This window comes from Grus americana, chromosome Z, assembly GCF_028858705.1.
Source record: "Grus americana isolate bGruAme1 chromosome Z, bGruAme1.mat, whole genome shotgun sequence".
Taxonomy (NCBI): domain Eukaryota; kingdom Metazoa; phylum Chordata; class Aves; order Gruiformes; family Gruidae; genus Grus; species Grus americana.
This window is the reverse complement of record NC_072891.1, coordinates 10,238,268-10,261,824: the sequence shown is the minus strand read 5'-3', so window position 1 is coordinate 10,261,824 and position 23,557 is coordinate 10,238,268. Positions and strand designations below refer to the sequence as shown.

Below are 23,557 nucleotides of genomic sequence, written 5' to 3'. Positions count from 1 at the left end.
GTGAGTGGAATAGGTTGCCCAGAGAAGCTGTGGATACCCCGTCCCTGAAAGTGTTCAAGGCCAGGCTGGATGGGGCTTTGGGCAACCTGGACTGGTGGAGGGTTTCCCCGAGCATGGCAGGGGGGTTGGAATGAGGTGATCTTTAAGGTCTCTTCCAGCCCAAACCATTCTATGATGAAAAGTTGTGAAGTAGCTCCTTTGCAGTTACTTAAGGTTCATATTTTGCAAAAATTGTAGAAAGGGTTTCTCTGTTTTTGCTCTAACATGATGATCCATGCTCTTTGATTTTGGCCATCTAAACTGGCAGTTTGTCAGAACTCCCTGCTCACCTGTGGCTCCTACAGTCCATTTCACAGGTGTGGTACCTTCAGTCCTTTTCCCCCCCACTACTTCTGATGCTGCAAAGAGTAAGCAGTGACTAAGGACAGATTAGAGGTGATAGTGATGCCTAAGGTCTTATGGCTTGCTCAGCTTACTTTTACTACATTGTAACTATTTTGCTGAGCATATTTTATTTATGTTTTCTCTAGAGGGTGAAACTTGAAAGATAGGTTATATGAACAACTTTGCACAGTTCTCTTGGATGGAGTTGTTCCTATTCTCAGTTCTCTTGAAATGATCTTTTTTTTTGTCCAGCTGTCTTTGTGAAAGCTGCAAGATATTGTGGCTTCTTTAGAAGGTAAACTTTGTCAAGCTTTTTTCCTCTCCCAAGCATGTTAAATCAGTGTTCCAACAGATGAGCTTGGAGGAGTCCCTAACCTGACTGAGTGTGGCATTTTGCATTAAAAACAATGAAACGTTTCCCATATTGAGAGAGCTTTGATCTTTCCTGAGGCTTCAAGTTTCCCTGAAGTAGTACTCCTATGGTGAACTTCATGGTTTTGGGTTTTTTTTGCTTTATCATACAGGAAACAGAGTTTAGTCCAGATCTGCAGAAGATGCAGGTTCAACAGAATTTGTGTTATGGAATCATTTATTATTTGAATCCAAAGTTAAATGAAGAAAACACAAATAATTTTTAACCTCCAGATTTGAATCATCACATTGCACTTTTTTTAACCTGGTTTAAAGCGGGAGGGGGGGAAGTCTGTCTTAGTCTGTTAGGCAGCCCTGTAGTTGAAGGTGTAAAATTTGAATTGAGTAGCTATGATGATATTCCAAAATATTTTTAATGGTTAGATGTAAAGAGAGGAAGTCTTTTTGCAGTTTTACTGTTTGTGGCGTAGGTTTCATCTAGAACATTTCAGTTGTATTTCTTATGACTAAAGTACTGTTCCTGGAAGTAGGATGATGCTTTAGAGACCATATTGAGATTGCTTTTGAGCAAAAACAAATTTTTTTTTTCTTACTGTGTTTGTTTTGTTAAATGTTTTGAGGATGGTGGATATAACAATATAGAATGAAGCATATGGCTTCTGAAGGCTCTTTTGTTTCCTCTTTCTACTTGGTTTTAAATGTCAATTGAATTATGGCTATTTTATGGTAGACACTTGACTGACATCTTGTGTTACCACATAGTCCATGTTTCCCTGTATTTGAAGGCTATTACTGATTTTTTTTTCTTTCTGCATTTACATTCTTCCTTGATTTTCAAACTTTCATATTGTCTTAGATGCAGTTTCAGCAACATGAATCTGAAGAGAATCCTGGTGCCAAGCCCTGCTCTGCTGTTAGGCTGTATGTAATAGTATTGTATTTGAGAAATTCTAGTTCATGCTTTTGATGGGTTGTGCCCCAAGGGATAGATGTCTTCTGCTCCTGCACTTTTATTTCAGTTGTCAGTCACAAATTCTTCAGATCACCAACTTGTGATCCATTTTGAGACTGTCATAAGACGGACCTAAGTTACTGATGTTAACTTTGGGTGACTAAATGTGACGTGCTTCACTTTCTTTTATTAGCCACTGAATAAATTTCTGAGTGTTTTGAACATGGAGTAGGTGCCAAGGGGTAGCTGTCTGAAACACAGTTTAGAGAAAGATTGATACAGTGTTACGAGCTCGGTGAAGGCAAGTTAATGAGTATGCAAAAGTGTGGGTTTTTTGTTTGTTTTTCTCAGTGATTGAGAAAACCTTGTGGCTTCTGATATATGTCCTCAACCTTTTCGGTTTCTTTGCTGCTTCTTGATGTCCAGTTAGCAGTCGTGTCCAGGAACCTTTCTTTTGCATCTTAGCAAAAGACACTATCTTTCTTGAATAGTTCTCTGTTATGACTGCAAGTATAAAAGTCCTTGCAACTTTATACCTGTATTCCAGTTTTCATTGTTTACCATTTTAACTATTGATCTAGTAGTGTATGTTGCTGGATTTAAAGTCCCAGTGACTTTTACCCTACCTGATTTAATTGAAGATAGACATTCATTTGATTTTCTTTATGTGACTGAGCAGAAATGCTCAAGCTCAAGAGTTGTCCCTAATGAAGCTTGTGGAGTATTTTTGATAACAGCTTTTCTGTTATAGGACTTCCTTCCTATTCCTGTACTTAACCACAGACAGGCTGAGGTTGGCAGGGACCTCTAGAGGTCATCTTGTCTCCCCCTGCTCAAGCTGAGCCAGCTACAGCAGGTTGCCCAGGACCATATCTGGACATCTTTTGAATATCTCCAAGGATGGAGACTCCACCACCTCACTACACAGCATGTGACAGTGCTCGGTTGCCCTCACAGTAAAAAAGCATTCCCTGATGTTCAGACGCAGCCTCCTGTGTTTCAGTTTGTGCCCATGGCCTCTTTTGCTATCACTGGGCACTGCTTAAAAGAGCCTGGCTCTGTCTGTGCACCTTCCCTTCAGGTATTTATTTACGTTAATGAGGCACCCTACCCCAGCCCCAAAGAAGAGCTTTCTTCTCTAGGTTAAACTACTTGACGTAGTCAAATCCGTAGTCCTTCAGGCAAACTCAAGGCCATACATTCTCACATGCCTTTAAGAAGGAGGTGGATTAAGGACTGAATTTAGTAGGGGTAGTGGTAACAGTAATTCATGACTCTTGGTAGGTGAAGTGGGTGTGTTTGGGATATATGTTTAGAGAAAATGCTGTGAAAATGCAGTAAGTTGCGTGTTTCAAATCCAAATGATTTCTGTGCTTGCAAATAAGGACTAATTGGCTGTCTCAGCACTAGCTGAACTAAAGACTGTAATTCAGCAGTTCTGTGAGGGAAGAAATGGGTCAAACAGTTGATTGTGTGCTAGAGATAAAATTGCCCATGTCCTGTGTATGTTCTTTCTAGGAACTGTGTGGATTGTAAATGATGGTTTAATGTACATCCAGCATTTAGGACAGTTTAGGATGAGTTCTTATTGTACTTCAGCATATTGAGCAGTTCATTTTATGAAGCTATGTGCATCAAAATTATTTTTAAAAGTACTTTTTAATGAGATTAAAGCCAAAACTACAGAATTACACAGGTCCTGGTATATTAGAAGTGAACTGGATCAGCCTATTTTTCCTGTTCTTGCAAATCCAGCCCTCTTCCCCCAAATTCCCAGGACCCCCACAACTGTAGACAAAGGTTAAAACAAAGATCATTAAAATTACTTCATAGTTAGGGATATTGAATCTGAGAAGTGCTGGGATGGCTCTTTTAGTACAATCCTCTGAAATGAAACATCAGTGAGATTTAGTTTCTGCTAGGAAACCTCACATATTTATATGACTTATCTCCCTTGCTGATTCTGTTGATTGCTAGGGAGTGCTTTTCAGTACTTCAGTCATAGGAGAGAGGGAAGAGAAAATGTTTAACTTTTATATTGTCAATAAACAAATCCATTAAAATACCATCAACGGAAGGTATCAGAAGTGTTTCACTATGAAGTGACCTATCTATAAAATGACCTATCAAATATGCTAAAATGTAGGGCAAGAAACCACAGAACCATCCCTTTACAGTTGATTTTAATATCTAAGCAAAAATTGAGCAGAAAAATGTATTGAGTGACGCATCTTGCCTTACAGGCCAGAACAAGCAGGTTTTGAACCTTGAGTCAGACTGTGGTAACTAAAACCTTTTCCGCCTAGCAAAAAACAAGTAGCTCTTTGAGATTGGAGTTGAATGTAGGAGAGAACAAATGAAAGAGTTTAGCAACTGGAGACAGCGTTGTTTTCCTCACCAGGACTTTGTTAAGGAGTTGTGGGTGGCCAGGAACTGGTTTTATGGTTGTAGGTCCCCTTCATTGACAGACATTGAAAAGCTGACATACGACTCTTCGTCCCCTTCCAGTTGCTGCATGGTATTGGAGAAAAGTTAGGAACAGCTGTTAGCATGTTCTTTTGGTGGTACATTCTCTCCTTCACTCCACAGACTGGTCTTAATGCAGTATGGATGGGGCAGAACGAGTTGCCTGTGGACGAGCAGGAGGAGGATGTGGCTTGGGGGTAGCTGCAGGACAGGCTTGGGCTGGGGGAAAATTGGGGAAGAGTTTGGTATTCTTGATCACTGACATGATGGGTTTCTACTTCGATTTGTTTGTTCAAATTATCTAGAGTCCAGCTCATAGTAGCAGAAATCAAGTCATTAATGCTGGGGATCCTTAGGTGTGTCTTTACAAACAAACAAAATTCCTGCTTTGATGAACTGCACTGAAAGGGAGCAATGAAATAACACTGGGAATGATAGGCCCTGGTAGAATACCTGGGGAGGAGGAAAGGGTCTCTGTTCTCTGCATCCCTGTTGGCTGTTAAATCTGCTTGGTGAATTATTTGACACTGTGAATATGTTTCAGTCTTTTCAACCAGCATTGCTCTGTTAGTGTGTAGCAGCTGGGGCTTCAGTAATGCAAACTGGAACATTGTAAGTTTGTTTTGCATCTTATTTCTCCTGGTATTCCTATAAATGCATTTTTGTTCTGCATTTATGGGTATGTGTAGTGCAGCATTGATGAGTTGCCCTTTTCCCCAGAAGTTCATATATGAACAGACATGCTGTGAGATACTGTGAAAGTTGGGGTTTTTTTACAGATAATCTTTTTGTTCTTTTTAAAAGGCAGAAATGTTGAAGGGGAAAGGGATACGCTGTCTCTTCTGACACTCTAATGGAGGGGAAAGTTAGCTCTGTTCAGAGATTCACATTGTTCTTCTGTTGAATAAAATGAGACTGTTACCACCTCTTACATTTCCTGAAAAATCTCAGACTTTTCAATTTCTCTGTAAGAGTAATCTCACATAAGCATAGCTCAAACACTGTGCTAAACTTTGCTAAATTGTATATCTAAACTGTACGTATTATAGTTAAAGCTTAAAAGCATTAAGCTGAAGACAACATGTAAGAGACTGAAAGTAGAGCTTTATACCAGGTTGGTTTATCCAAAAGTATGTTTGGGTATTATGACTCATATTTTATACTAGTATGATATCTATGGCTAGAGAGGTGTGGATATCTGCTTTCTTGAAATCTTGAAGACCAGCTCGGAAGAAGTGGTATCCTCTTCCAAGCCTTGTTGTGAACTGACCTTCCAAGCGGTTCAGCTTCTGGGATGTATTAAAGCTTGTTGAAATACTGACCTACAGTGTTTAGCCTCAACCTTTCTTTTTCAGAAGTTGTATGTATTTTTAAAATGACACAAATTACTAATTAGAAGAAGAAAAAAAAAAATTACTTTTCTAGAAACTGTATAAAATTAAGATTTTGTTAAGCTTCAGACCAGTTAAAAAGAAAACAAAGTTCTTAAAGAAGATGCTTTCACTATTTTCCAAATTGTATATATATCAAAAATATGGCAGCTCCAAGTCTCAAGGTTAACCAAAACATTATCACATGTTTCTGGAACTTAGGCTTTCAAGTATTTTACAGCAATTGGATATTTAACTAAAGTTCTGGAAGAGTTCAGCCAAAGAAATGTTTACAGTGTAAGAAACTCAGATTTACATAAGTGTGCTTCTAACTCTTAAACAAAAACTTTTAGTTCAGTCATGTTAAAATCTCTACTGACAAGTGAGTTCCAGATAAATATTTATATATTTTTAGTTGCTTCCGAAGTAAAATGACAGCGTTTTGTGGAATCACAGTAGCTGTAAGGTCTCTTTGTTTTATTCCTTTTTAAATTTCATAGGAATTGTGATAATTCAGTTGAGCAAAGGTTTTTTTTTTTCTCAAATATGCGTGCATATTAGAATTCACATTAAAGTCTAACTGATCATATCTGATGTGGAAGGCCTTACTCTTGGTGCTTTGCATTCTGGGAATTTTCTGGGTTTTATTCATTGTGTATATAACATTTGAAAACTTAGAATGGTTTTAAGGGAAGTTATGCCTCTGGCTTTGGGAATGAGATAATCTATTTAAACATGCTTTTTCCTTCCCTTCCTTCTTCCTCTGACAAAAAATTCTGAAAACAGCACAAATGTTTTTCTTGCATGTATTTGTAACTCTCCAAATGGACTTTCATGAATAAGTGGAAGTAAAAATTCTACTCTTTAAAGTTGCTGTTTTCAGCAGTTGCCTGTATACTCAGCGGTGTTTAAATGTGGTGTCTTGAGAGCTGTTTCATCCTGTTCTATCAGTCTCTTGCATTTGATCCTGCAAAGAAATTCCTGTGATGCAGCTGTAATCTCACAGTAACTTCCATAATAACAAATCTCAGAAACTCAGACTTCGTGGCAAGGTTCTTTTGGGATATCAAAACTAAGGTCATGCTAACATCTTGTGTGTTAGAGTTTTAGAGCACAGCATCAGGGTTGGTAAGTATTGTTTTTCAAATTTTAGACATGGGAAAATGGAGGGACCAAAAGGGCAATATCTACTTATATGAGGCTTGCATGCTTTCAAAAAAACCACCAAAACTTCTGCAGAACTGCAAGTTTCAGCGTGCTGAGGGTGAGACAGTGAGCAGCTTTTTAGCAGTTTACTTTCTGCTGATTACAGCTTTGGGTGAACGCTGCCCTTTTAACTGTGTATGTGTCTTGGACTTGTTGCTCTTACTACACAGGCATGTAGAATGACAAGGTGCTTTTTTCCTTTCGCAATTTTTATTTTCAACTTATTCTAGTGAATCAGGTTCTTCTTACTAATTTTCCCAAGGCCATGTTTTGGGCAGTGTACTCATTGAACTTGAGAAACAGTCTTTGCGTGTTAAATTGAGAATACGTTAAAAACGTCATAGTGTTCTGCATTTTAAGTTTGCTTACCGTTAGTTTCTCAATTTATTACACTGTCATCTTGGCTTTTACAGTAAGTATGCTTAACAATCCCCTGTTGTGCTAAAATTTCTACATAATGTTCTGTAAATGACTGAAAAGTATTGTTGTGGTTAAAAAGCTGCTATTTAAGTTTGTAATGCAATTTTAAAAACTTGTAATATTTTATCTTGGTTACCCCTTGCTCATCCTTTGCTTGAGTTCTGCGTAGATACAGCTTTTTGGTTTGCGTGGAGAAAAATTATGTTTACAATACATCTTCTGCTGAAATGGCTTTAAAGATTGGCATTACCAAACCATTTATTCAGTGAAGTTTTTGTAGATACAGTATGATCTCTAAAGCTGATACCTGTAATATTTTAATACTGTTGCTAAAGTTGTACACTTCAGTTAGCAAAACCTGTATTCCAGGTGCAGTCTCAGAATTCACGTGTACTGAGGGTGAGGTGCTGTAATTAATATAAATAAGCTGTTTCAGAAACTTAAGATGTGAAGCGTGCAAGTCTCTTTTCTTTCAAAAGTGAGTAACTTGATCTTGCAGCAGAGTGCTTGGTCTTTTTAGTTGATGGTAAAATAGACAGGTGATTAATACCTTCTTGGGATGTTTTAGAAAACAGATTTTCTACTTAGGCATTTTAATATTGCCTTGTATAGTATGTAAACCTGGCTTAGCTCTGTGGAATCAGGGGCTGATAGGCTAGTACAGCATAGTAATGAATATCCCAGCAGAATACAAAAATATGTTTAAAAGGGAATGTAAGTTTTAAGAAAATAAGTGAATAAACTTCTGTGAAGAGGGCATTTCTTAATGGCCTATCAATAGGAAGTTTTGAAGAATATATGCTTATCCTTTGCACTTTTCCTCAATGTTATTGTAAGCTAATCTGGCTTGGAAAGAGTGGTGGAGGAGAGTAAGAACTTCCTACTGGAGACAGAAAATGTGTGACAGCCGAACAACATTTAAGTCAGTCCACACTTGCAGAAAAGGGTAAAGATGTGGAGCTGAAACAGTGACTGTGGGTCTTAGAAGAAGCCTATGGGTGTTTCCCCTGACCCACACTTACGTTGGAGAGAAAATAAATACTGAATTAAGTGCAGTAAAGCTTTGTGCAATTTGACATCATATGTGAGCAGCTTGTTTCTTTGACATCTTACTTAAAAAGGTTAAGAAACTAAGAAGTTGGAGATTAATTTCATTTTGCTTTTTTAATATTAAACACACAAGAACAGCCTGGATGACTTTATTCTTGCTTTTAGATTTGAATTCTGCGTGGAGGGCTTTTTATTTACCTCCTCCTTTCTACTGTATTGTATGTTTGAAGTTGTAAAGATTGTAAAGATTCATCTCTTTGGATAGTTTGGTATTACTCTGATGCAGTTCAGATAGACTTGATCTCACATAAACTGCTAGAATGATGGAACAAGAGTAACTGAATTTACATGTGGCACCAAGTTGAGAAGTTGTGATCATGAGGAAAATAGTGCTCAAAATGTACTGTGAAAGTTTGGGGTAAAGCCAAGTTTTCTGACTGTAGCAGGTCAAGATGAGGATTAGTATGAAAGGAAACTAATAAACCCCACCTTGTTTAAAGCTAGACAAAATGCTACCAGCAGTTATGACCATGGAAGGAACAATCCAGAATTGACAGAGAAATAAGTGATCTCCTATGGCTTTCAGTTCTCAGTGCTGTTTCTGTTGCTGCTTGTCTCAGAGCACCTGACGATAAATTTGAAAAAGGACTTGGCTTCTCACAATGTTTCACTTTGGAAAGCTAAACTGACCCACATGGCCATGAGTTTTCATCAAGATTTTATGCACAGTAAAAGCTTAAGATTGCGAAGGAAGGAAACCTTTAATACTACCTTAGAAACCATTGTTTGTTTTTCGTCCTTCTGGAACTTTATATTAAGTTGTATATGTCACTGCAAAAAAATTAGGTTTTTATTTTGGTGGATTTCTCCTCTTGCCTAAGATGAACCCTGAGAAATATCATCATCTGGGGGAAAATTATAGGAAGATGTTCTAGAATATCTTGCTTTATTTAAGAGTCTTTTTCAGCAAGACTCCTGGTTTTCTTTGGTTTCCTAAATATGTGTGTCTATCACAGGCAGTGATCTGTACTGGTTTTCTTCCCTCAGTATCTAGTTAAAGGGGTAGGCTCTGTACAGGTGCAGGAATGATGATACTTGAGCTCTTTGGTGTTGCTACCAAAACTATGAAGCTAGAATCAAAAATCTGATATCACAAGGGGTTTAGCACATTTTATAGATACAGCCGTACTGATTACTTAGTGCATTTGCTTTTATATCACTTGTGTCTTGTAATTTAACCATTGCTTTTTGTTGTGAGTGTTGTAATGTGATCTGATGAGTGTTGCAAGTCTGAATTAATCCTGTGCTCCAAACCTTTTTTTTTTTTTTTTATGGTGGCACTTTCTACTTTGTTCCTTGTTATCAGTTGTAGTGTGAATTAACTAGGTGCCCTTTCTTTTGATGCAGTTTACTGTGTTTCTGCCAGTGTGAGAATGTAACAAATGTCTCTCCTATTGCTTGGCTATTTTTAGTCCTGTTGCTTGTATCTGTTTCTATTCAAAGAATTCCTTTGGAAGCTGTTCCAGGAGAGCTCGGTTCAGCGACACTGGAGGGAGCTGGAGGGGGTAGGGAGAGCACAAGTGCCAAACATGTTCATGATCTGGCAGTGAGATGTCTGACGTCGAGTGCTGCTTCCTGTGTGACCCCTTGTTTACAAGAACCCCCCTTCTGTAATTCCCCCTTCTGGATATTGTCCTGGCTGTGTGGCTCCCAGCTTGTGTTAGCTATTTCTTTCTGTCATTTGGAATACCTGGGTTTCAACTTGAATCTTCTTAGTGGGTTTGGTTTTTTTGTGTAAACAGTAGTTGATTTTAGGGGCTGTTTAGGTATGGGGCGTTACATCAGAGCGAATAGCTGAAATACACATTTCTACAGTTTGATAGTCAAAGCTGGCAGTTCGCAGTACTTGTCTTTTTCTCTGCTCCTGTTACAATTCAGCAGGTTTTTTTGTTCTGGTACTGGTTTAATCTGGATTAGCTTTCCTGATAAGTTAAAAAAAAATTTCTTGGTTATTTAACACCTTTTTTTTTTTCTTTGCTGTTGCATTAATTACTCATCTTGTGGGTACAGCTAGCGGTAGAATGTAATGGTAATGATTGATAGGGAGGTGGTCCACTGAACAGTTTTTTTTGTTTGGATTTTTTTAACGATTCTGTCTTACAGTTGGTACTATTGACAAACCACAAGCTGAAGTGCCCTTGATATATGCTTGTAGCTTGCGTTGTATGTGCTGACGTAGCCCAAGCTTAAACTATTTCAGAAGTGTCTTGCTAACATAGTTAGTAGACGTGAGGGGACTAGTGATTTTAAGACAAGTTGGTCACAGTTAATACAGAAACTTCCTATGTCCTGTGCAGCTTTAGTGGTGTATTTCAGTCTTACCTGAGATGCTTTGACTACTTAAATATTTTTTTTTTCCTTATAGTGTTGATAGCTTAACCAGAGTGTGACCCGAGATCATATGTCCTTCCATGTATTCTTTGAGGAGAACATATGTAACTTGTTTAGTTTGTACTCAGCAGCTGTTTCCTCACCTACATGTGTATATATATGTGTGTGACTGCCCTGAGCTAACCCGGACTTCTAGCTGGCTGCCAAGTTCATCTCGGATAGACTGGAAAGCTGTTGAAATTATTACAGTCTGCAGAGGCTTTGCCTTGTGATTTTTTTTTTTTTTTTTTTTTTTTGTGGAGGGAGCCATCTGAAGAACTTCTAAGTCACCCAGCCCTGTCTTCCTGGACAAGTCTGTGTGGATTTCTTCCTTTCCCCCTTGGAGGGACTGCTGTGAGTTTTAATGAGCTGGCAGAGGGAGCAAGCATTCTCAAGGTGGGGCTTTTGATAAGGAAAGGTTAGATGTTTAAGTGTTTTATCATATGAAAGTGAAATTCAAAGATGACCAGCAAAAGCATCAAATATTTAGTGTACAAAATCATTAAAGGTTGCTTTTGGTGGCTAAATTGCTTTAGGGTAGTTTGAGTCTCTAGTTTAATGCCTGAAGCTGAATGTAGACAGGTAGTTCTGTGGCTGGGGGAAAGGACTGTATTCTAGATTACCATAAGCTGTGTTAGTCAGTCTGTCGTCAAGTTGGTTGATTATAGCCTCTTCTTGTTTGGATAGAAGTGCCTCCAAATTTTTATAAGTGTAGTCTTCACTGTGAGTTACTGAATGCTAACAGGTACCCAAGAGGCTGGGCAATAAAGGAGTGTTCTTCAGTAAAGTCTGTTTTCCCCACTGATGATTGAAAGAATATATATGCCATAAGATAGTGATATATTCAAGATCACTCTGCTGGCAGAGTCCATTCCTGGGAGTTTTTTATTTTTTAAAATACCTACAATGCATTCTTAATGTGGAGGTTTTTTGTTGTTGTTGTGAGCAGAGGGCCTGACCAGATCAAGTCTTGCTGTACTGGATCCCAGGAAAACAAAATGTGGAACCTCACGTTTTACCTATGTTATAATGGTACATGGCTGCTGAAATAGAAGTTCCCCATTTCCTCGTGAACTTGATCCCTATCCCTTGTGTCAGATTCAGCAGTTGTATAGCCGCATAGTTTTCCACTGGATAAGCTTATTCAACTGACTCACTGTTTTGGTTTAGAGGGTTTAGTTTACTCTTTGGTCAGCTCACTGAACCCACTCCCTCTGCAGCCACACAATCATTAGTCTGATTGAAGGGAAATAACAATATTATGTGCTTAAGGAATAGGGGAGCAGGACTGCCATTTGTGGTGACAGCTCACAATTGCATGGTATTAGATGTGAGCTGAAACTTGATTTTAATGGAATAAACTGTTTGGGTTCTACCTGCACTATGGATTGAACTTAGAATGAATGTACAATCAGGTCTCAAAAGGGAACTAAAACTCTAGTCATGTTTTTTTGTCCCAAACTCTGCTCAGCCTTCCTCCACTTCTGTGTGACTTCAGGAAGGCTGTGTTAGTTCTGGCTGCAGAGGGTAATGATTTTCAACCCTGAAAAACCTGCTAGTTCAGTTTTTTCCTCAGCTGCAATAAACCTTTCCTTCTGTGAAGTACTAGTTAATGTTTTTTACAAGCCTCCTAGTTAATGCAGTGTATAATTCAATCTGAGTTACTTGTTGCAGGGGGTGACTAGGCTGTAGTTCTGCTAGCTGCTGCTTTGTTGGAAGCTGTAGACACTGTAGAGTGCTTTCACTGGATGCTATGCAGGAAACCTTGGGAGGGAAAATACAGAGGGCTTTACCTTTTCTGTTTTTCTTTGTTGATCCATTTTTGGGGGTGGATGAACCTAGGGAACAGGTATGAAGAGGAGATTTGTAATACTAATGGTTCTTCACCACTGAATGCAGCAGTGATGGAATAAACAGCGTGTACACTGTGTATTGACTTGACTAGTATTTTCTTTTATCATCTTAGGCTAGAAAATAAGAGAGCAGAGGACTCAGAAATGGAGGTGTTCCTTTTGTCCTGTAGCAAAGGGAAGTAGTGTATGCATGGCTGTGCAAGCACCAGGAACCATATCTGAGCCACTGTGGTGTCTGTGTGCTTCCTAAGCCGATATACTGAGTCAGTTGACTGTTCAGGACAGCATATGGTGTGGTCAGTGATGGGAATATATTATCTCTTTTACTTTGGTAGCTTTTAGAGAGGGTTCACATAAGAGAAGCTTTTTCTATGCCAGAGGGCAAGAACTGAGGTCCTTCCATCAGAGATGACAGGAACATGTATTTAATTTTTCCTTCAGGTTGTAGAATATTAGGACAGGCCAGAGCTTTTCTTAAAATATTCCTCAGCAGAGAAACATACTTCAAAAGTTAACTTGCTGTTGCCCCTTTCTCACAGAACCCCCATGATTGCTGCTTCTCAAAGAGAATTCACATTTTCTTTATATTATATTTCTATGTGCACCAGTGCAGCCTCTTTTTTTTTTTTTTTTTTTTTTTTTTTTACACAGTTAGTCTAACTGAGTCTCTGTTACTTAAAGTGTCATTACAGTCAGTGATAAGTGCTGGTAACTAGTGCATCTTACAGGTCTTTGCAAACACGGGGCTTGTAATTAGCTCGGACAGGGAACAGGACTTTATATTCTTTTTGCATGTGGAATTCCAGCTGGTTGCTATCTAAAATGGCCTTCTTGCAGAAAGGCAGCAAAAGATAACAATAGTGACTTTGTAGGTACTGATACCTGAAACATAAGGTCAAGTCCTCTGAATCTTCTAGGACATTCACTGCCTTTTGATTGTCCAGAATTGCTCAGGAGCATTGTCTTTTGACAGCAGCAGAGCTGGGTAGGCTTTGCTAGCCAGGTTTTTAGCAGTCTGAAGATTGCCTTGGTTGTGTGAAAGATAAAGCCCTAGATGGAAGTCAGTTAGGCTTCTCTGATTTTAGTGTGATTGTCTAACTTTTTTTTTTTTAATACCAGGGAAAGTCAAATTTTGGGAAATTTAGTTTCCTCCTTCAGAAATTTCTTTATGAATAAGGGCACTTGTTGCCTTTGAAGTTTGAATATTTATAAAGAAATTATGAGGGCAAACCTGCTGGATGTTTACTGGGTGTAGTTGGCAGATTTTGATTAAAGGTAGGATAATCAGCAGTATATACTGAAATGTAAAACATGTCTGTTAGAGACACTAGGATAATAGCAAAGATATATATTGTGAGATTGAAAATTTTTTAAATAATGTTAATGATATTATTTAACTTTCATGATTGAAACCTGCTCTACTAGTGGAAACCAGGCACTATTCAGTCCTCCCTCCACATTATGCTTTTGAGAAGGGATCTGAATATGTGACCGACCTTTGTCTAACTCCACTCTTTTGAAGAGGAGCACTTCTTTTGCTTCAAAAACAATGCTGTCTTGTCTTTTATTTGTAAGACCTGTTTGTATATTTCTTTGTCTTCCTTTATATAACATTTACTTAGGAATACCAATCCTTGAAATGAACTTTTTTTTTGTGTTGCAATGAGAAATGATTGATTTCTGTAGATTAGGGTGTGTTAGCTAATTATAGATTGACTTGGCAGAATAATAATTTCAACAACTGAGTGCATTTTAAGAAAAGTGAGTAGGAGTATTCACTTGTTTATTCAGTATGCTTTGCTAACACAGCTGGAAGTGTGTATGTTAGTTAATATGTTTGTGCTGGTACTCTGGCCACTCCCAGCAATTCTCTTTTCTTGGTAAAACATGAGAGCACACAGATACTACAATTTCTCCCGTTGTGTTCTGCCAGTGATGCAGGTCTACTCCTCGCCATCAATATTCTTCCTATTTACTGTAGAGGACTGTAAGATGAGACATGAATCCTTGCAGAATCCATAAGCTCAGGTTCAGTGTTGGCTTGGGGCAGTACAGACACTGAGTAATCACCACTACTCCTGAGGAACATCTGACTCTTGCAAACTCTTTTACCCTTTCAAGCAGTAATAAAGGTGGTGTAATTCTTTAGACAGCAGCACTTGAGGGAAATATGTTGCATCCATGCTTTGCAGACATAATTTTTTTCCTTTGCACTTTTTCCTCGTGCTCATGTCACACTACTGCTGTAGCAGTGCAATCTAAACTCATTGTATATGCACAGTAGACCTGCTATCATGAGGCAGTGTCCTGCAGTGTTTTCCCAGCCTTGTCATTGTGAGAAATCCTTGACTGAGCAGCTTTGTGATTAGAGTATAAAAAAAGCAATCACACTTTTAAGCTATTCAGAGAGATTTCTGCACAGCATTCTTTATCACAGCTCTTTGTCCAGAGAGTCAAGAAAATAACTTCCTTGAGACTGCCTCAGGAAGAGAATTGAAGCCACAAATGTTTTGTTTGGCTGATGGAAGTGAATATTTAACTTCAGAAGGATTCTTGAAAGTCAGGTGGTATTGCAATGCATGTTCTGTCTCTGGAAGTTCAGCCGTAGATTTTGTTGTGTCTTGTGGGGCCTGTTAAATCAGTTTGTATTCTGTATATCTCTAGCTTTTTTGACTCCTTTGAGTCTAAAAGGACTAGATTTCTTGCCAAAGAAACATTGAACAAAAGATCGAAGAAGGCATTAGGATAGCTTTAAGAACCTGCTTTTTGTGTTGATATGCATTCAATTACTCTTTGATTTTTGCTTTCCTGTTTTCCTTCTAAAATCCAGAGCAAAAACTCAGCTAAATGTGTTGAATAAGACTTATGGTACAGAGACTTTGGGAGGGGATGGGATTTGGTCTCTTTAGGAAAGTTGGGTGTTGAGATACCAATACTTAGATAGTGCTTTTGGAAACCAGAATTGTTGCCATTCCATCACCATCCTAGTGACGGTTTGTTATGTGATACTGTATGTCCTGTTGTGTAGGTCCTTGGGCTAGACTTGCTGTACAGACAGAAACACTAAAACAAGCAAAACCTTGACGTTTGGGATGATTTTCTTCTTAAATGCCTCTGCTTTCCATTTTTAAATCTAGTTATTTGCTTTATGAGGAAATGCTGAAATTTGAATTCCGTAGTCCTTGAGAAGCTAAACATACTTGAACAATGTTCTTAACTACTGATCAAGAGTTTTGTTTTGATTGTGGGTTGTTTGTTTGTTTTTAAAGTAGAAGACAACCTTCCTCTGGAGGTACTAGATTACATTAGTGAAAAAAAGGTTTACAGCGATCTTATGCTTTTTTTCTATTGTCATGAAAGAAAGTATGACCACCTTCTTTACATAACAGTTTTGGGAAGTCCAGTCTCTTTTAATGCTTTCTCCTCCTTTTTTGCTAATGCTCCGGGGGTCTATTTCATTTAATGTGTATCTATTTCTTCAAAATACAGCTGTTTTGGCTGCTTACTAGAGTTGCAATATGTCTGCAAGGTCAAGTATTAACTGCTGATAAGGGACTTTTGCACTGAGCCAGATAGACCCTGACATGGAAACCGAAACATCTGCTTGTCTGAATATTTTTTTGATCTTTATTAAACAGATTTTAATTAAGAGTTGTCTTCCCAGTCTCAAATCTGCTTTCCTCATTTGATCTGCAGTTAAAATTAAGTTCATCAGTTTGTGATATCCTACTCATTGCTATGACAACAGCCTGTCAAACAGACTTTGATATGAGGAATTGCAGAGAATAAGAAGCTGCTTTGTGAGCAAGGAAGTGTTCTTGTTCAGCCCTGTCTTATTAATTAATAATGTCCCACCCAATGCTCAAAATTGTAGTCACTATGGTAAATTGAAGGTAGTGACTATCTGCATCCCTTCTACCTGTGGCTTTGATACTCTAAAGAGTAGATGTGGTAGGGTGTGAAGCCTCACCCCGGCACAGTGAAGGCATGCCTGTCCCAGGGAGGTGAGGTATTTCCCTAGTCAGTGCACCGTTGGCGTTGGAGCAGGGCCCTTCAGCTGCTCCTCGTGCGTGCTGGGGCTGGGCTGATTGCTGCGTCTGGACACTGCTTGTAGATAGTAAGTGCCAACTAAGGGGAAATAAAAAGCTTTATTCTGAAATCTCTCTTTATATCAGGCTGCCAATTGTGTTTTTAAGAAGACTGGATTGTGTCTGAAATGGTTTACAACATGCCCGTGTTGGCTTAATGGGGAATGTCAAACTGAGGGTGTGTTTTCACACTTGTCAGAAGCAAGTGCAAGTCCATACTGCTGCCAGGAAGAGGCTCTTGCCTTCACTGGTTTTGTGCTTCAGACCTGTTTCCAAATTGTGCTGCTCATGGGCTGTACGGTCAGCGAGATGAGGATCTTCTTTAAAGATCCCGTTATATTGTTCAGGTTGTTTGGCTCTATTCCCTCCAGCAGGCTGATTGGCTGTGCTGCTTCATCCCACAGGAGTGTTTCAAACGCTTGGGTGCCTGCCTTTTTCATTTAAGTATCCTTTCATCCTGAAAAACAAACATGGCTTAAGCAGCTGTGACAAAGAGGCACTGTAAAATACATGTTAAGAGAGGGAGAAGAACCAGTACTCTTCAGGAAGCATAGGTTGCCTGGCTGTCAGAAGTGTAGGCTGCAGTTCAGCATGTGCTTTACAAACAAATGGAAAACTTCTTGGTTTAATGTGTGTGTACTGCTGTCACGTCTGAAACATGGATCACAATACTTTGAGTAGCTTTGGTGAAATTACAGAAAATAGCATTGAAATGTATGTCAGAATTTCTAGGTATGAGAATCTCTGTAAACATGATGGTAATTCAGAAATGATGAACAAATCGAGACCCAATGGAGTTATAATTTCTTAACATATGTTAAATCACAGTGGGCTAATTCCAGACAATCGTATTTGAAACTACTAGCTTGACTTTCAGAGAGGTTAGTGTTCTCTGTCATATTGTCCGTTCAGGGCTTTTTTTTTTCCCATTGCTCATTGTGCTAGGTTCAAATTGTGATGAGATGACCGATACTTTAAAAAAAAAAAAACAACACCCCCCCCACCCCCCCAAACCCACAGCAAAAACCAACTAACCCAAAGGTCATTATTAGTCTATATAAATCTAAGTTTTCAGGCATTGGCAGTCCAGTCAGCAAGGCTTATAAAGTAGATTTTAACACAGCAAAAGTAATCTCTACCGCAAACTCAACTGATGACTGTTCGTAATGTGTTTAAAATATCAGAGGACAGCTACAACTAGATAATCAGTGATAAGTGTTGAACTTGCTGTTCAGAGCATCACCACAACTACTTAATATTTTGCTTTCCATAGAACGTGTTGTCACAACCTTGAATAATCTCTGTTCTCACTGTATCTGGCTTTTAGGGTGTCAAGTACAGTGCTCTGATGGCCTGTGTGTTCTGGGGCATAGAAGACAACAAAGATACAGAATCTTGAGGGTTTAGGAGACCGATTGGCTTTGGTGAATATGTTCATAAAGTGGGAGAAACACAGTATTCCAGTTAAGCTCATACTATAGCCAGTTCCTGATACGGGCAGGCCTTTTCTTGTTAAATATCTAAGAGTTCATGGAAATACACTTTCTCCTCAGACTTTATTGAATACTTTAACTAGCGCATAAAGAAATCCAATTTCTGCATTCAATTTTGGCCACAAAAATGTATTTTTAAAGTGAAGAAGAGATTTAGATGGTAATGGAGTTAATTATCTTTTTGATTCTAGATGAGGCTCCTGACCATCATGAATCTATCTTGAAATTGAAGCATCTCATTGCAACTTTAATTGTTGAGTACCCATTACTTGTGAATGCTAGTGAGCAGTTGGGTATTGAACGCATCCTCATCCATGCAGTCACAGCAGTTTGCTCAGTTTTCACCTGAGCATTATTGTGCATTGAACTCAGGGCTAGGAAGCTTGCACCAAAGCTACTGCCCTGACAAGTTGTATGCTGAGGCATGTTCATACATTGGGGTTGTGGTAAAAGCGCTATGCTGCTTGTTTGCACATCTCTGTCTGCCCAGGTGCACCACTTGTAGGTTGTCTTTAGTTCCCTAAATTTGCAGTTTTACTTCCCAGTGTCATGGGGACAGAAACCAGGCAGTTGACTGTGACTGTTCTGACCAGTTGAGATATCTGTTTCCAGTTATCATAGCTACTATAAAACATACTCATCAATAAGCCTTGTGTTAGATGCTGTACAAACAAACAGGGGAAATAATAAATTTCTTGTTTCAAAGTAATTTTAATGCTCGAGGATGAATGAGAATGAAAGCTAACTGCCACAAACAGGATGGCAGTGATGTGTGTTTCTTTGTTGCCATACAACAAAGGTATATTTTAAGCAGGGCAATAGGTAGTTTTGTAAATCATTTCTGTAAGTATAAGGGAGAACAAAACAAAAATACTGGCCACAGAGGCCAGATTTAAAGGTAAGTATCATCATTTCTCTTGTTTATAAGAGAAGTAGAGTCAGTGTTGGCCACAACTTCCATATATGTGCAGGAAAGCAGTTTGATGATAGGGAATGGAGGAACTGCCTAGTTTGTGAATATGATTTTTGTGTTAGTGTTCTGAGTGGGTATGAGAATGGTTAAATTCCAGGCATCAAAACAAAACAGCAGGTATTACAGAAATTTAAGGAGTGATACAGCTGGAGCTGGAATTTCAGCAGAGTAGCAGGTAGTATGTTAAATTACTGGAAAAATGTGAGATTTAGGTGTTGTCTGAAAGTACAGATGTAGACAGATCCCAAGCAGGTGACAAAAATGCTTCTTATCCACTGCATTTCCCCTTTACTGTAAAGACTGCAATAAATCCAATAATAGTTTATAAAAGCTACTTTCTCAGGAGTCTCTGTGTAGAGTTCATGGTAAAGACAAGAAGTGTTCAGGCTACTGAATTTGTGTATTGTCTGGGTATTAAATCAGAACCCTGCCTTAACTCATGCTCTTTTTTTTCCTTTTCAGATTTTCTATTTTGTACATACATTGTTTTGTATATACTGTATATGATGACTTCGGTGGGCAGTGAACGTACCCGGGGCACTCGGGACAAAATGCAAATTTCAACCACACAGCCAACACAACCACAGAAACAAGTAGTACAGGTATGTGATACTATATGATCTTCTTTGAGTTGAAAGTGAGCATGTAATGTTATGCACTTCTTCCCTAAGTCAGTAAAACTGAGAAAAGATGGGAGGAAAAATCATAGTTTATTTTGGAAGAGTGTGTTTGTTATCTCACTTTAATTACTCAGTAGTCCAGCACAGCATTAAGTTGTTCCTGTATTGTCTCTAAAAGAGCTTTGTGTTCTTCAGCAACATTTCCCATCAGTAAGGAATTCTATGCCTGTGTCAGGATTTCTGTCCTGTGACCTCAGTGTCCTCAGATGTTGGCTTTTCCATATGCCAGCCTCCTGATGCTAGATTATTTCTGGTCAATAGAGAAATTTGGGTGGGTGGGGAAAGCTTTGTCAGATGCATGCTGTGTTCTACAGCATGATGCAGCATATCTGCAAGTCACAAAATCCTAAACTTGTGCAGTGTCCTCAAAAAGTGAAATGAAGATAGTTGTTCACTAGCAGTCTAAAATTATTTAGAGTATCTGTGAGATTGAAATTGAGCTCTTACCACGTTGCCTTGATTCTCAGCAGCAGAGTAGTTAAGTTGTGTGCTTCTCTGGGTTATAGAGAGTGCAAAATGTCTCTGCTCCTGGCAACTCATTATTGTCCTGTCAGGTACTTCTCAAAATTGGACTCAATTCAAGAATTGCCTCGGTTTTCTGCAGGCAGAGTGCATCAGTCTAGAGGTGCTCCCCTGGGAACTTGTGTCTTTGATTGTTTTCTAAAATGATCTTTAATGTGGAGGGGCTCCTGTTTTGTTCTGCTTTGTACAGTATTAATTATGTGAGCTCAAGCCCTTATCTCCTTGCGTTGCCACAGTTTGCATAGTGGTGATTCATGCTAATGTGTGGATTTAGAAAGTGACTTTCAATAGATTAATTTGTTTTTGTTTTATAACAAGTACAGCTGCAGGAGTATAGCGAGCAGGTTGACAGAAGTGGTGGCTTCCCCTTTTTTGACAAGACAGCAGTGGAGTACTCTACCTAGTTTTGGGTTCCCTGGCACAAGGCAGGCATTGGCAGATGGGAGCACAAGGCAGGCATTGGCAGGTGGGAGCAAGTCCGATGAAGAGCTGGGAAGATGGTTGAGAGGCTGGAGCACAGAATGAATGAGTGGTGACTGAGGGAAATAGATTTGTTCAGCCCTAAAAAGGCAAGGCAAGATTTTATCTTCTATTCACATACCTCATGAAAGTGTATAGAAAAGGTGAAGCCAGACTCTTCTCAGAGAATGGCACAAGTTGGAACACTGGAAATTCTAGCTGTTAAAAGGGAAAAAAGTGTTTATCACGAACACGGTCGTAGATTAGAGGGGTTGTAGGATCTCTGTCTGGCCCCAAGCAGTTCCTCTGACAGGACATGCTCTCAGTGGGAGGTTGCACTGAGTATCGCTGGAGGACCTTTCCAACCTATGGGATTCATTGATTTTTAAGCATTAAGTCTTTTTCTAACCTTTTTCTGCATTTTGTGCGCTTATTCTATTTCATGCATAATAGATACTGGTTTGGTCAATTCAGTGGAAAAGATGGTTATTTAATATACAGCAATTATGTTTTAATGCACCATTTTTTTTATTGTTTAGATATCAGGTGGACCTTCCCGCTTAGTCAGGCATTACAGATGAACAGAAATGTGGGGGATTTTACTGTTTAATTATTTTTCTGAATGTAGAATAATGTCGTTTTCCCAAATGGAGATTTCATTTTCATAATATCACATTAATCATCATTTAAGTTATTTAAGAAATTACATCGCAGTTCTTTTGCTTCTGGATCGTAAATATACTATTTTATTATAAGATCTGGGCCTGTTACTGTCACACAACTTTGTGTTTTGCACACTTGTTTTCTGGTAGTTCAGAGTTGTTAGTTAAAAATTTCCTTCACACAGTTATGCCGCAAAGATAATATATCTTGTAAGGTTGAGTAAAGTTTTAGGTGTCTTAAGATCAATTATACTCTTTTATAGGATACTACAGTCTTACTTGTAACGATGGTCCCTTAAAAATAAAGAACCACTCACTGGAAAAAAAACAAAACTTTTTGTGACACTGATTTGGTGTTTGTGTAGTAAACACATCTTGTGGGTTTTTGTTGTATTCTTTTTCTGAATCTTCAATTCCATCTGGCTGTAATCCACTGGCATAAGTATTAGTGATATTGCACCTACTTGTTTCTAAGCTCCCTGCTTACACAGGAAAACTGAAGATACTGTCACACATTTGATATTGTTAGAAGACAAAAATATACCAATTTTATAATGTGGACTTGAAAAAAAAAAAGTTGGTTTATGGAAAAAAAGAATGTTAATGGCTTCCTGTTTCTGGTCAAATATGCCATCATGTCTCTACAGAAATTACATTGTCTGAATATTTGTACCCTGGATATCTTTAAAGGAAATCTCTTCATTAGCTTAAAAGTTACAGTGGGCTGGAGGAGGCTGAAGTCAAAGCGAGATGATAGATCAACAAGACTTAATTCCTAAAACCAGCAGACCTTTTGATTTTGCTCTCTGCTGAGCTCTTGGCAGGCATGAAGAGTGAGTTCCTTTGCACAGAGCACCACATTGACCACGAGGCTTTTGTGGAGGGTTGCACCAGGGCTGGTGTGGGGAAATCCAGAGCAGACTTGCCTCTGTTACTGAGTGACGTATGAAGCTGTCAGCGTGACACTTTGAAAATGTGAAGTAGCGCAGAGTACTTAACTTCGTTACAAACACTAATTGTCTTGGAACATCGCCTCTGAGCACAGCAGATGTTGCTTCCCTCAAGGAGCTGGAACAGCTGCAGTAATGTCTCAGAAAATAAGCAGCTGGTGGTGCATGGTGGAGTAATTTTTAGACTCTTCTCAGCATTTACACTTGGCGACCTCCTGTAGAGCTTGTATTAGTGGTATTTGCTCCAAAAGCAAAGCAGTTTGAGGCTGATTAAGCCTGAACTTGCGAGGCACAGAATTTCAGGTGGGTATCCTGTGAAGTGAGACTTCGAAAGGAGAGATTCAGCCAGCTGCCCAGGATAAATCCTTTCTGTCAAGAATTTCAGTGGATTAGGTGGTCCCCCTTCTCAGTGAAGAAGTCTTCTGCAGCACATCAAGTCACATTTTGGGTCCTGGCTCTCTTCAGTATCAGCCTTCTCTAGCATGAGACGGAAGCCTCTTCTATTTGAGCAGAAATCAAATTTGGTCCAGGATCAAGTAGCACAGAGTTATCTTTGGTATTTTCATGAGAATACAGTTCAAATATACTGCAAATGCCACACTAGGAAGAGTGGCCTGTATGATGAGACATTAGTGTTCTTGAGTTACTTTCTCTCTGGAGCAGCCATAGCCTATTTGGATTTTATGGCACTTTACTGCATCCATCCATTTTAGTCTTTCAGCTTTTGGAGAAGTTGCCAGCATGGATTTGTGGTCCAGAAATGTTACAGAAGCACCAAATATTTCATCAATAGCAAGATCCTTTAGCAATTTTCAAAGGCCAGTATTTGCTTATAAAGAAAATAAGTGCAGCTGTTCACAGGCAAAATGTTGAGGCATGACTCAGTATCTTTTTAAGTACTCATAAACCTACAGAGTCAGGTGGTTGTTAGGAGAATTGTGGAAGGTGATGTGAGCAGCAATCATCAGAGATGTGGTTAATTTAGAAATGCTGTTGCCATCTTGTTATGATAAAACTCTAACTCTGAAGGGGTAGATACTAAATAAAAGTAACAGTATCAAAGTGTAAGCTTCTGTGGTAAATTCTATTTTATTATATGGTTGTCTTGTCTATGTGGTGACCGTTAACTGTGGTTCAAACACATTAGAACATGTTGAAATTGCTTCTGTCCCAGCTAACTTTTTAACTATAAAATGGGCATAGAGGAGATCTTAATCCCTTCTCCAT

General features: G+C 38.8%; 1 protein-coding gene across 11 annotated transcripts in view; it reads left to right on the top strand.

Moving 5' to 3' along the window:
- The window catches only part of UBAP2 (ubiquitin associated protein 2), a 127,968-nt gene that overhangs the window by 3,505 nt on the left and 100,906 nt on the right, over positions 1-23,557 (top strand). For 10 of the 11 annotated variants that reach the window (XM_054811182.1, XM_054811185.1, XM_054811184.1 and 7 more), the window contains one exon: positions 19,520-19,659. In XM_054811182.1, the coding sequence (XP_054667157.1) occupies positions 19,561-19,659 (99 nt within the window). In that variant the 5' untranslated portion in view covers positions 19,520-19,560. Of the gene's footprint in view, positions 1-19,519; positions 19,660-23,557 lie in introns of those variants that run through there. The other variant, XM_054811181.1, reaches the window with a different exon arrangement.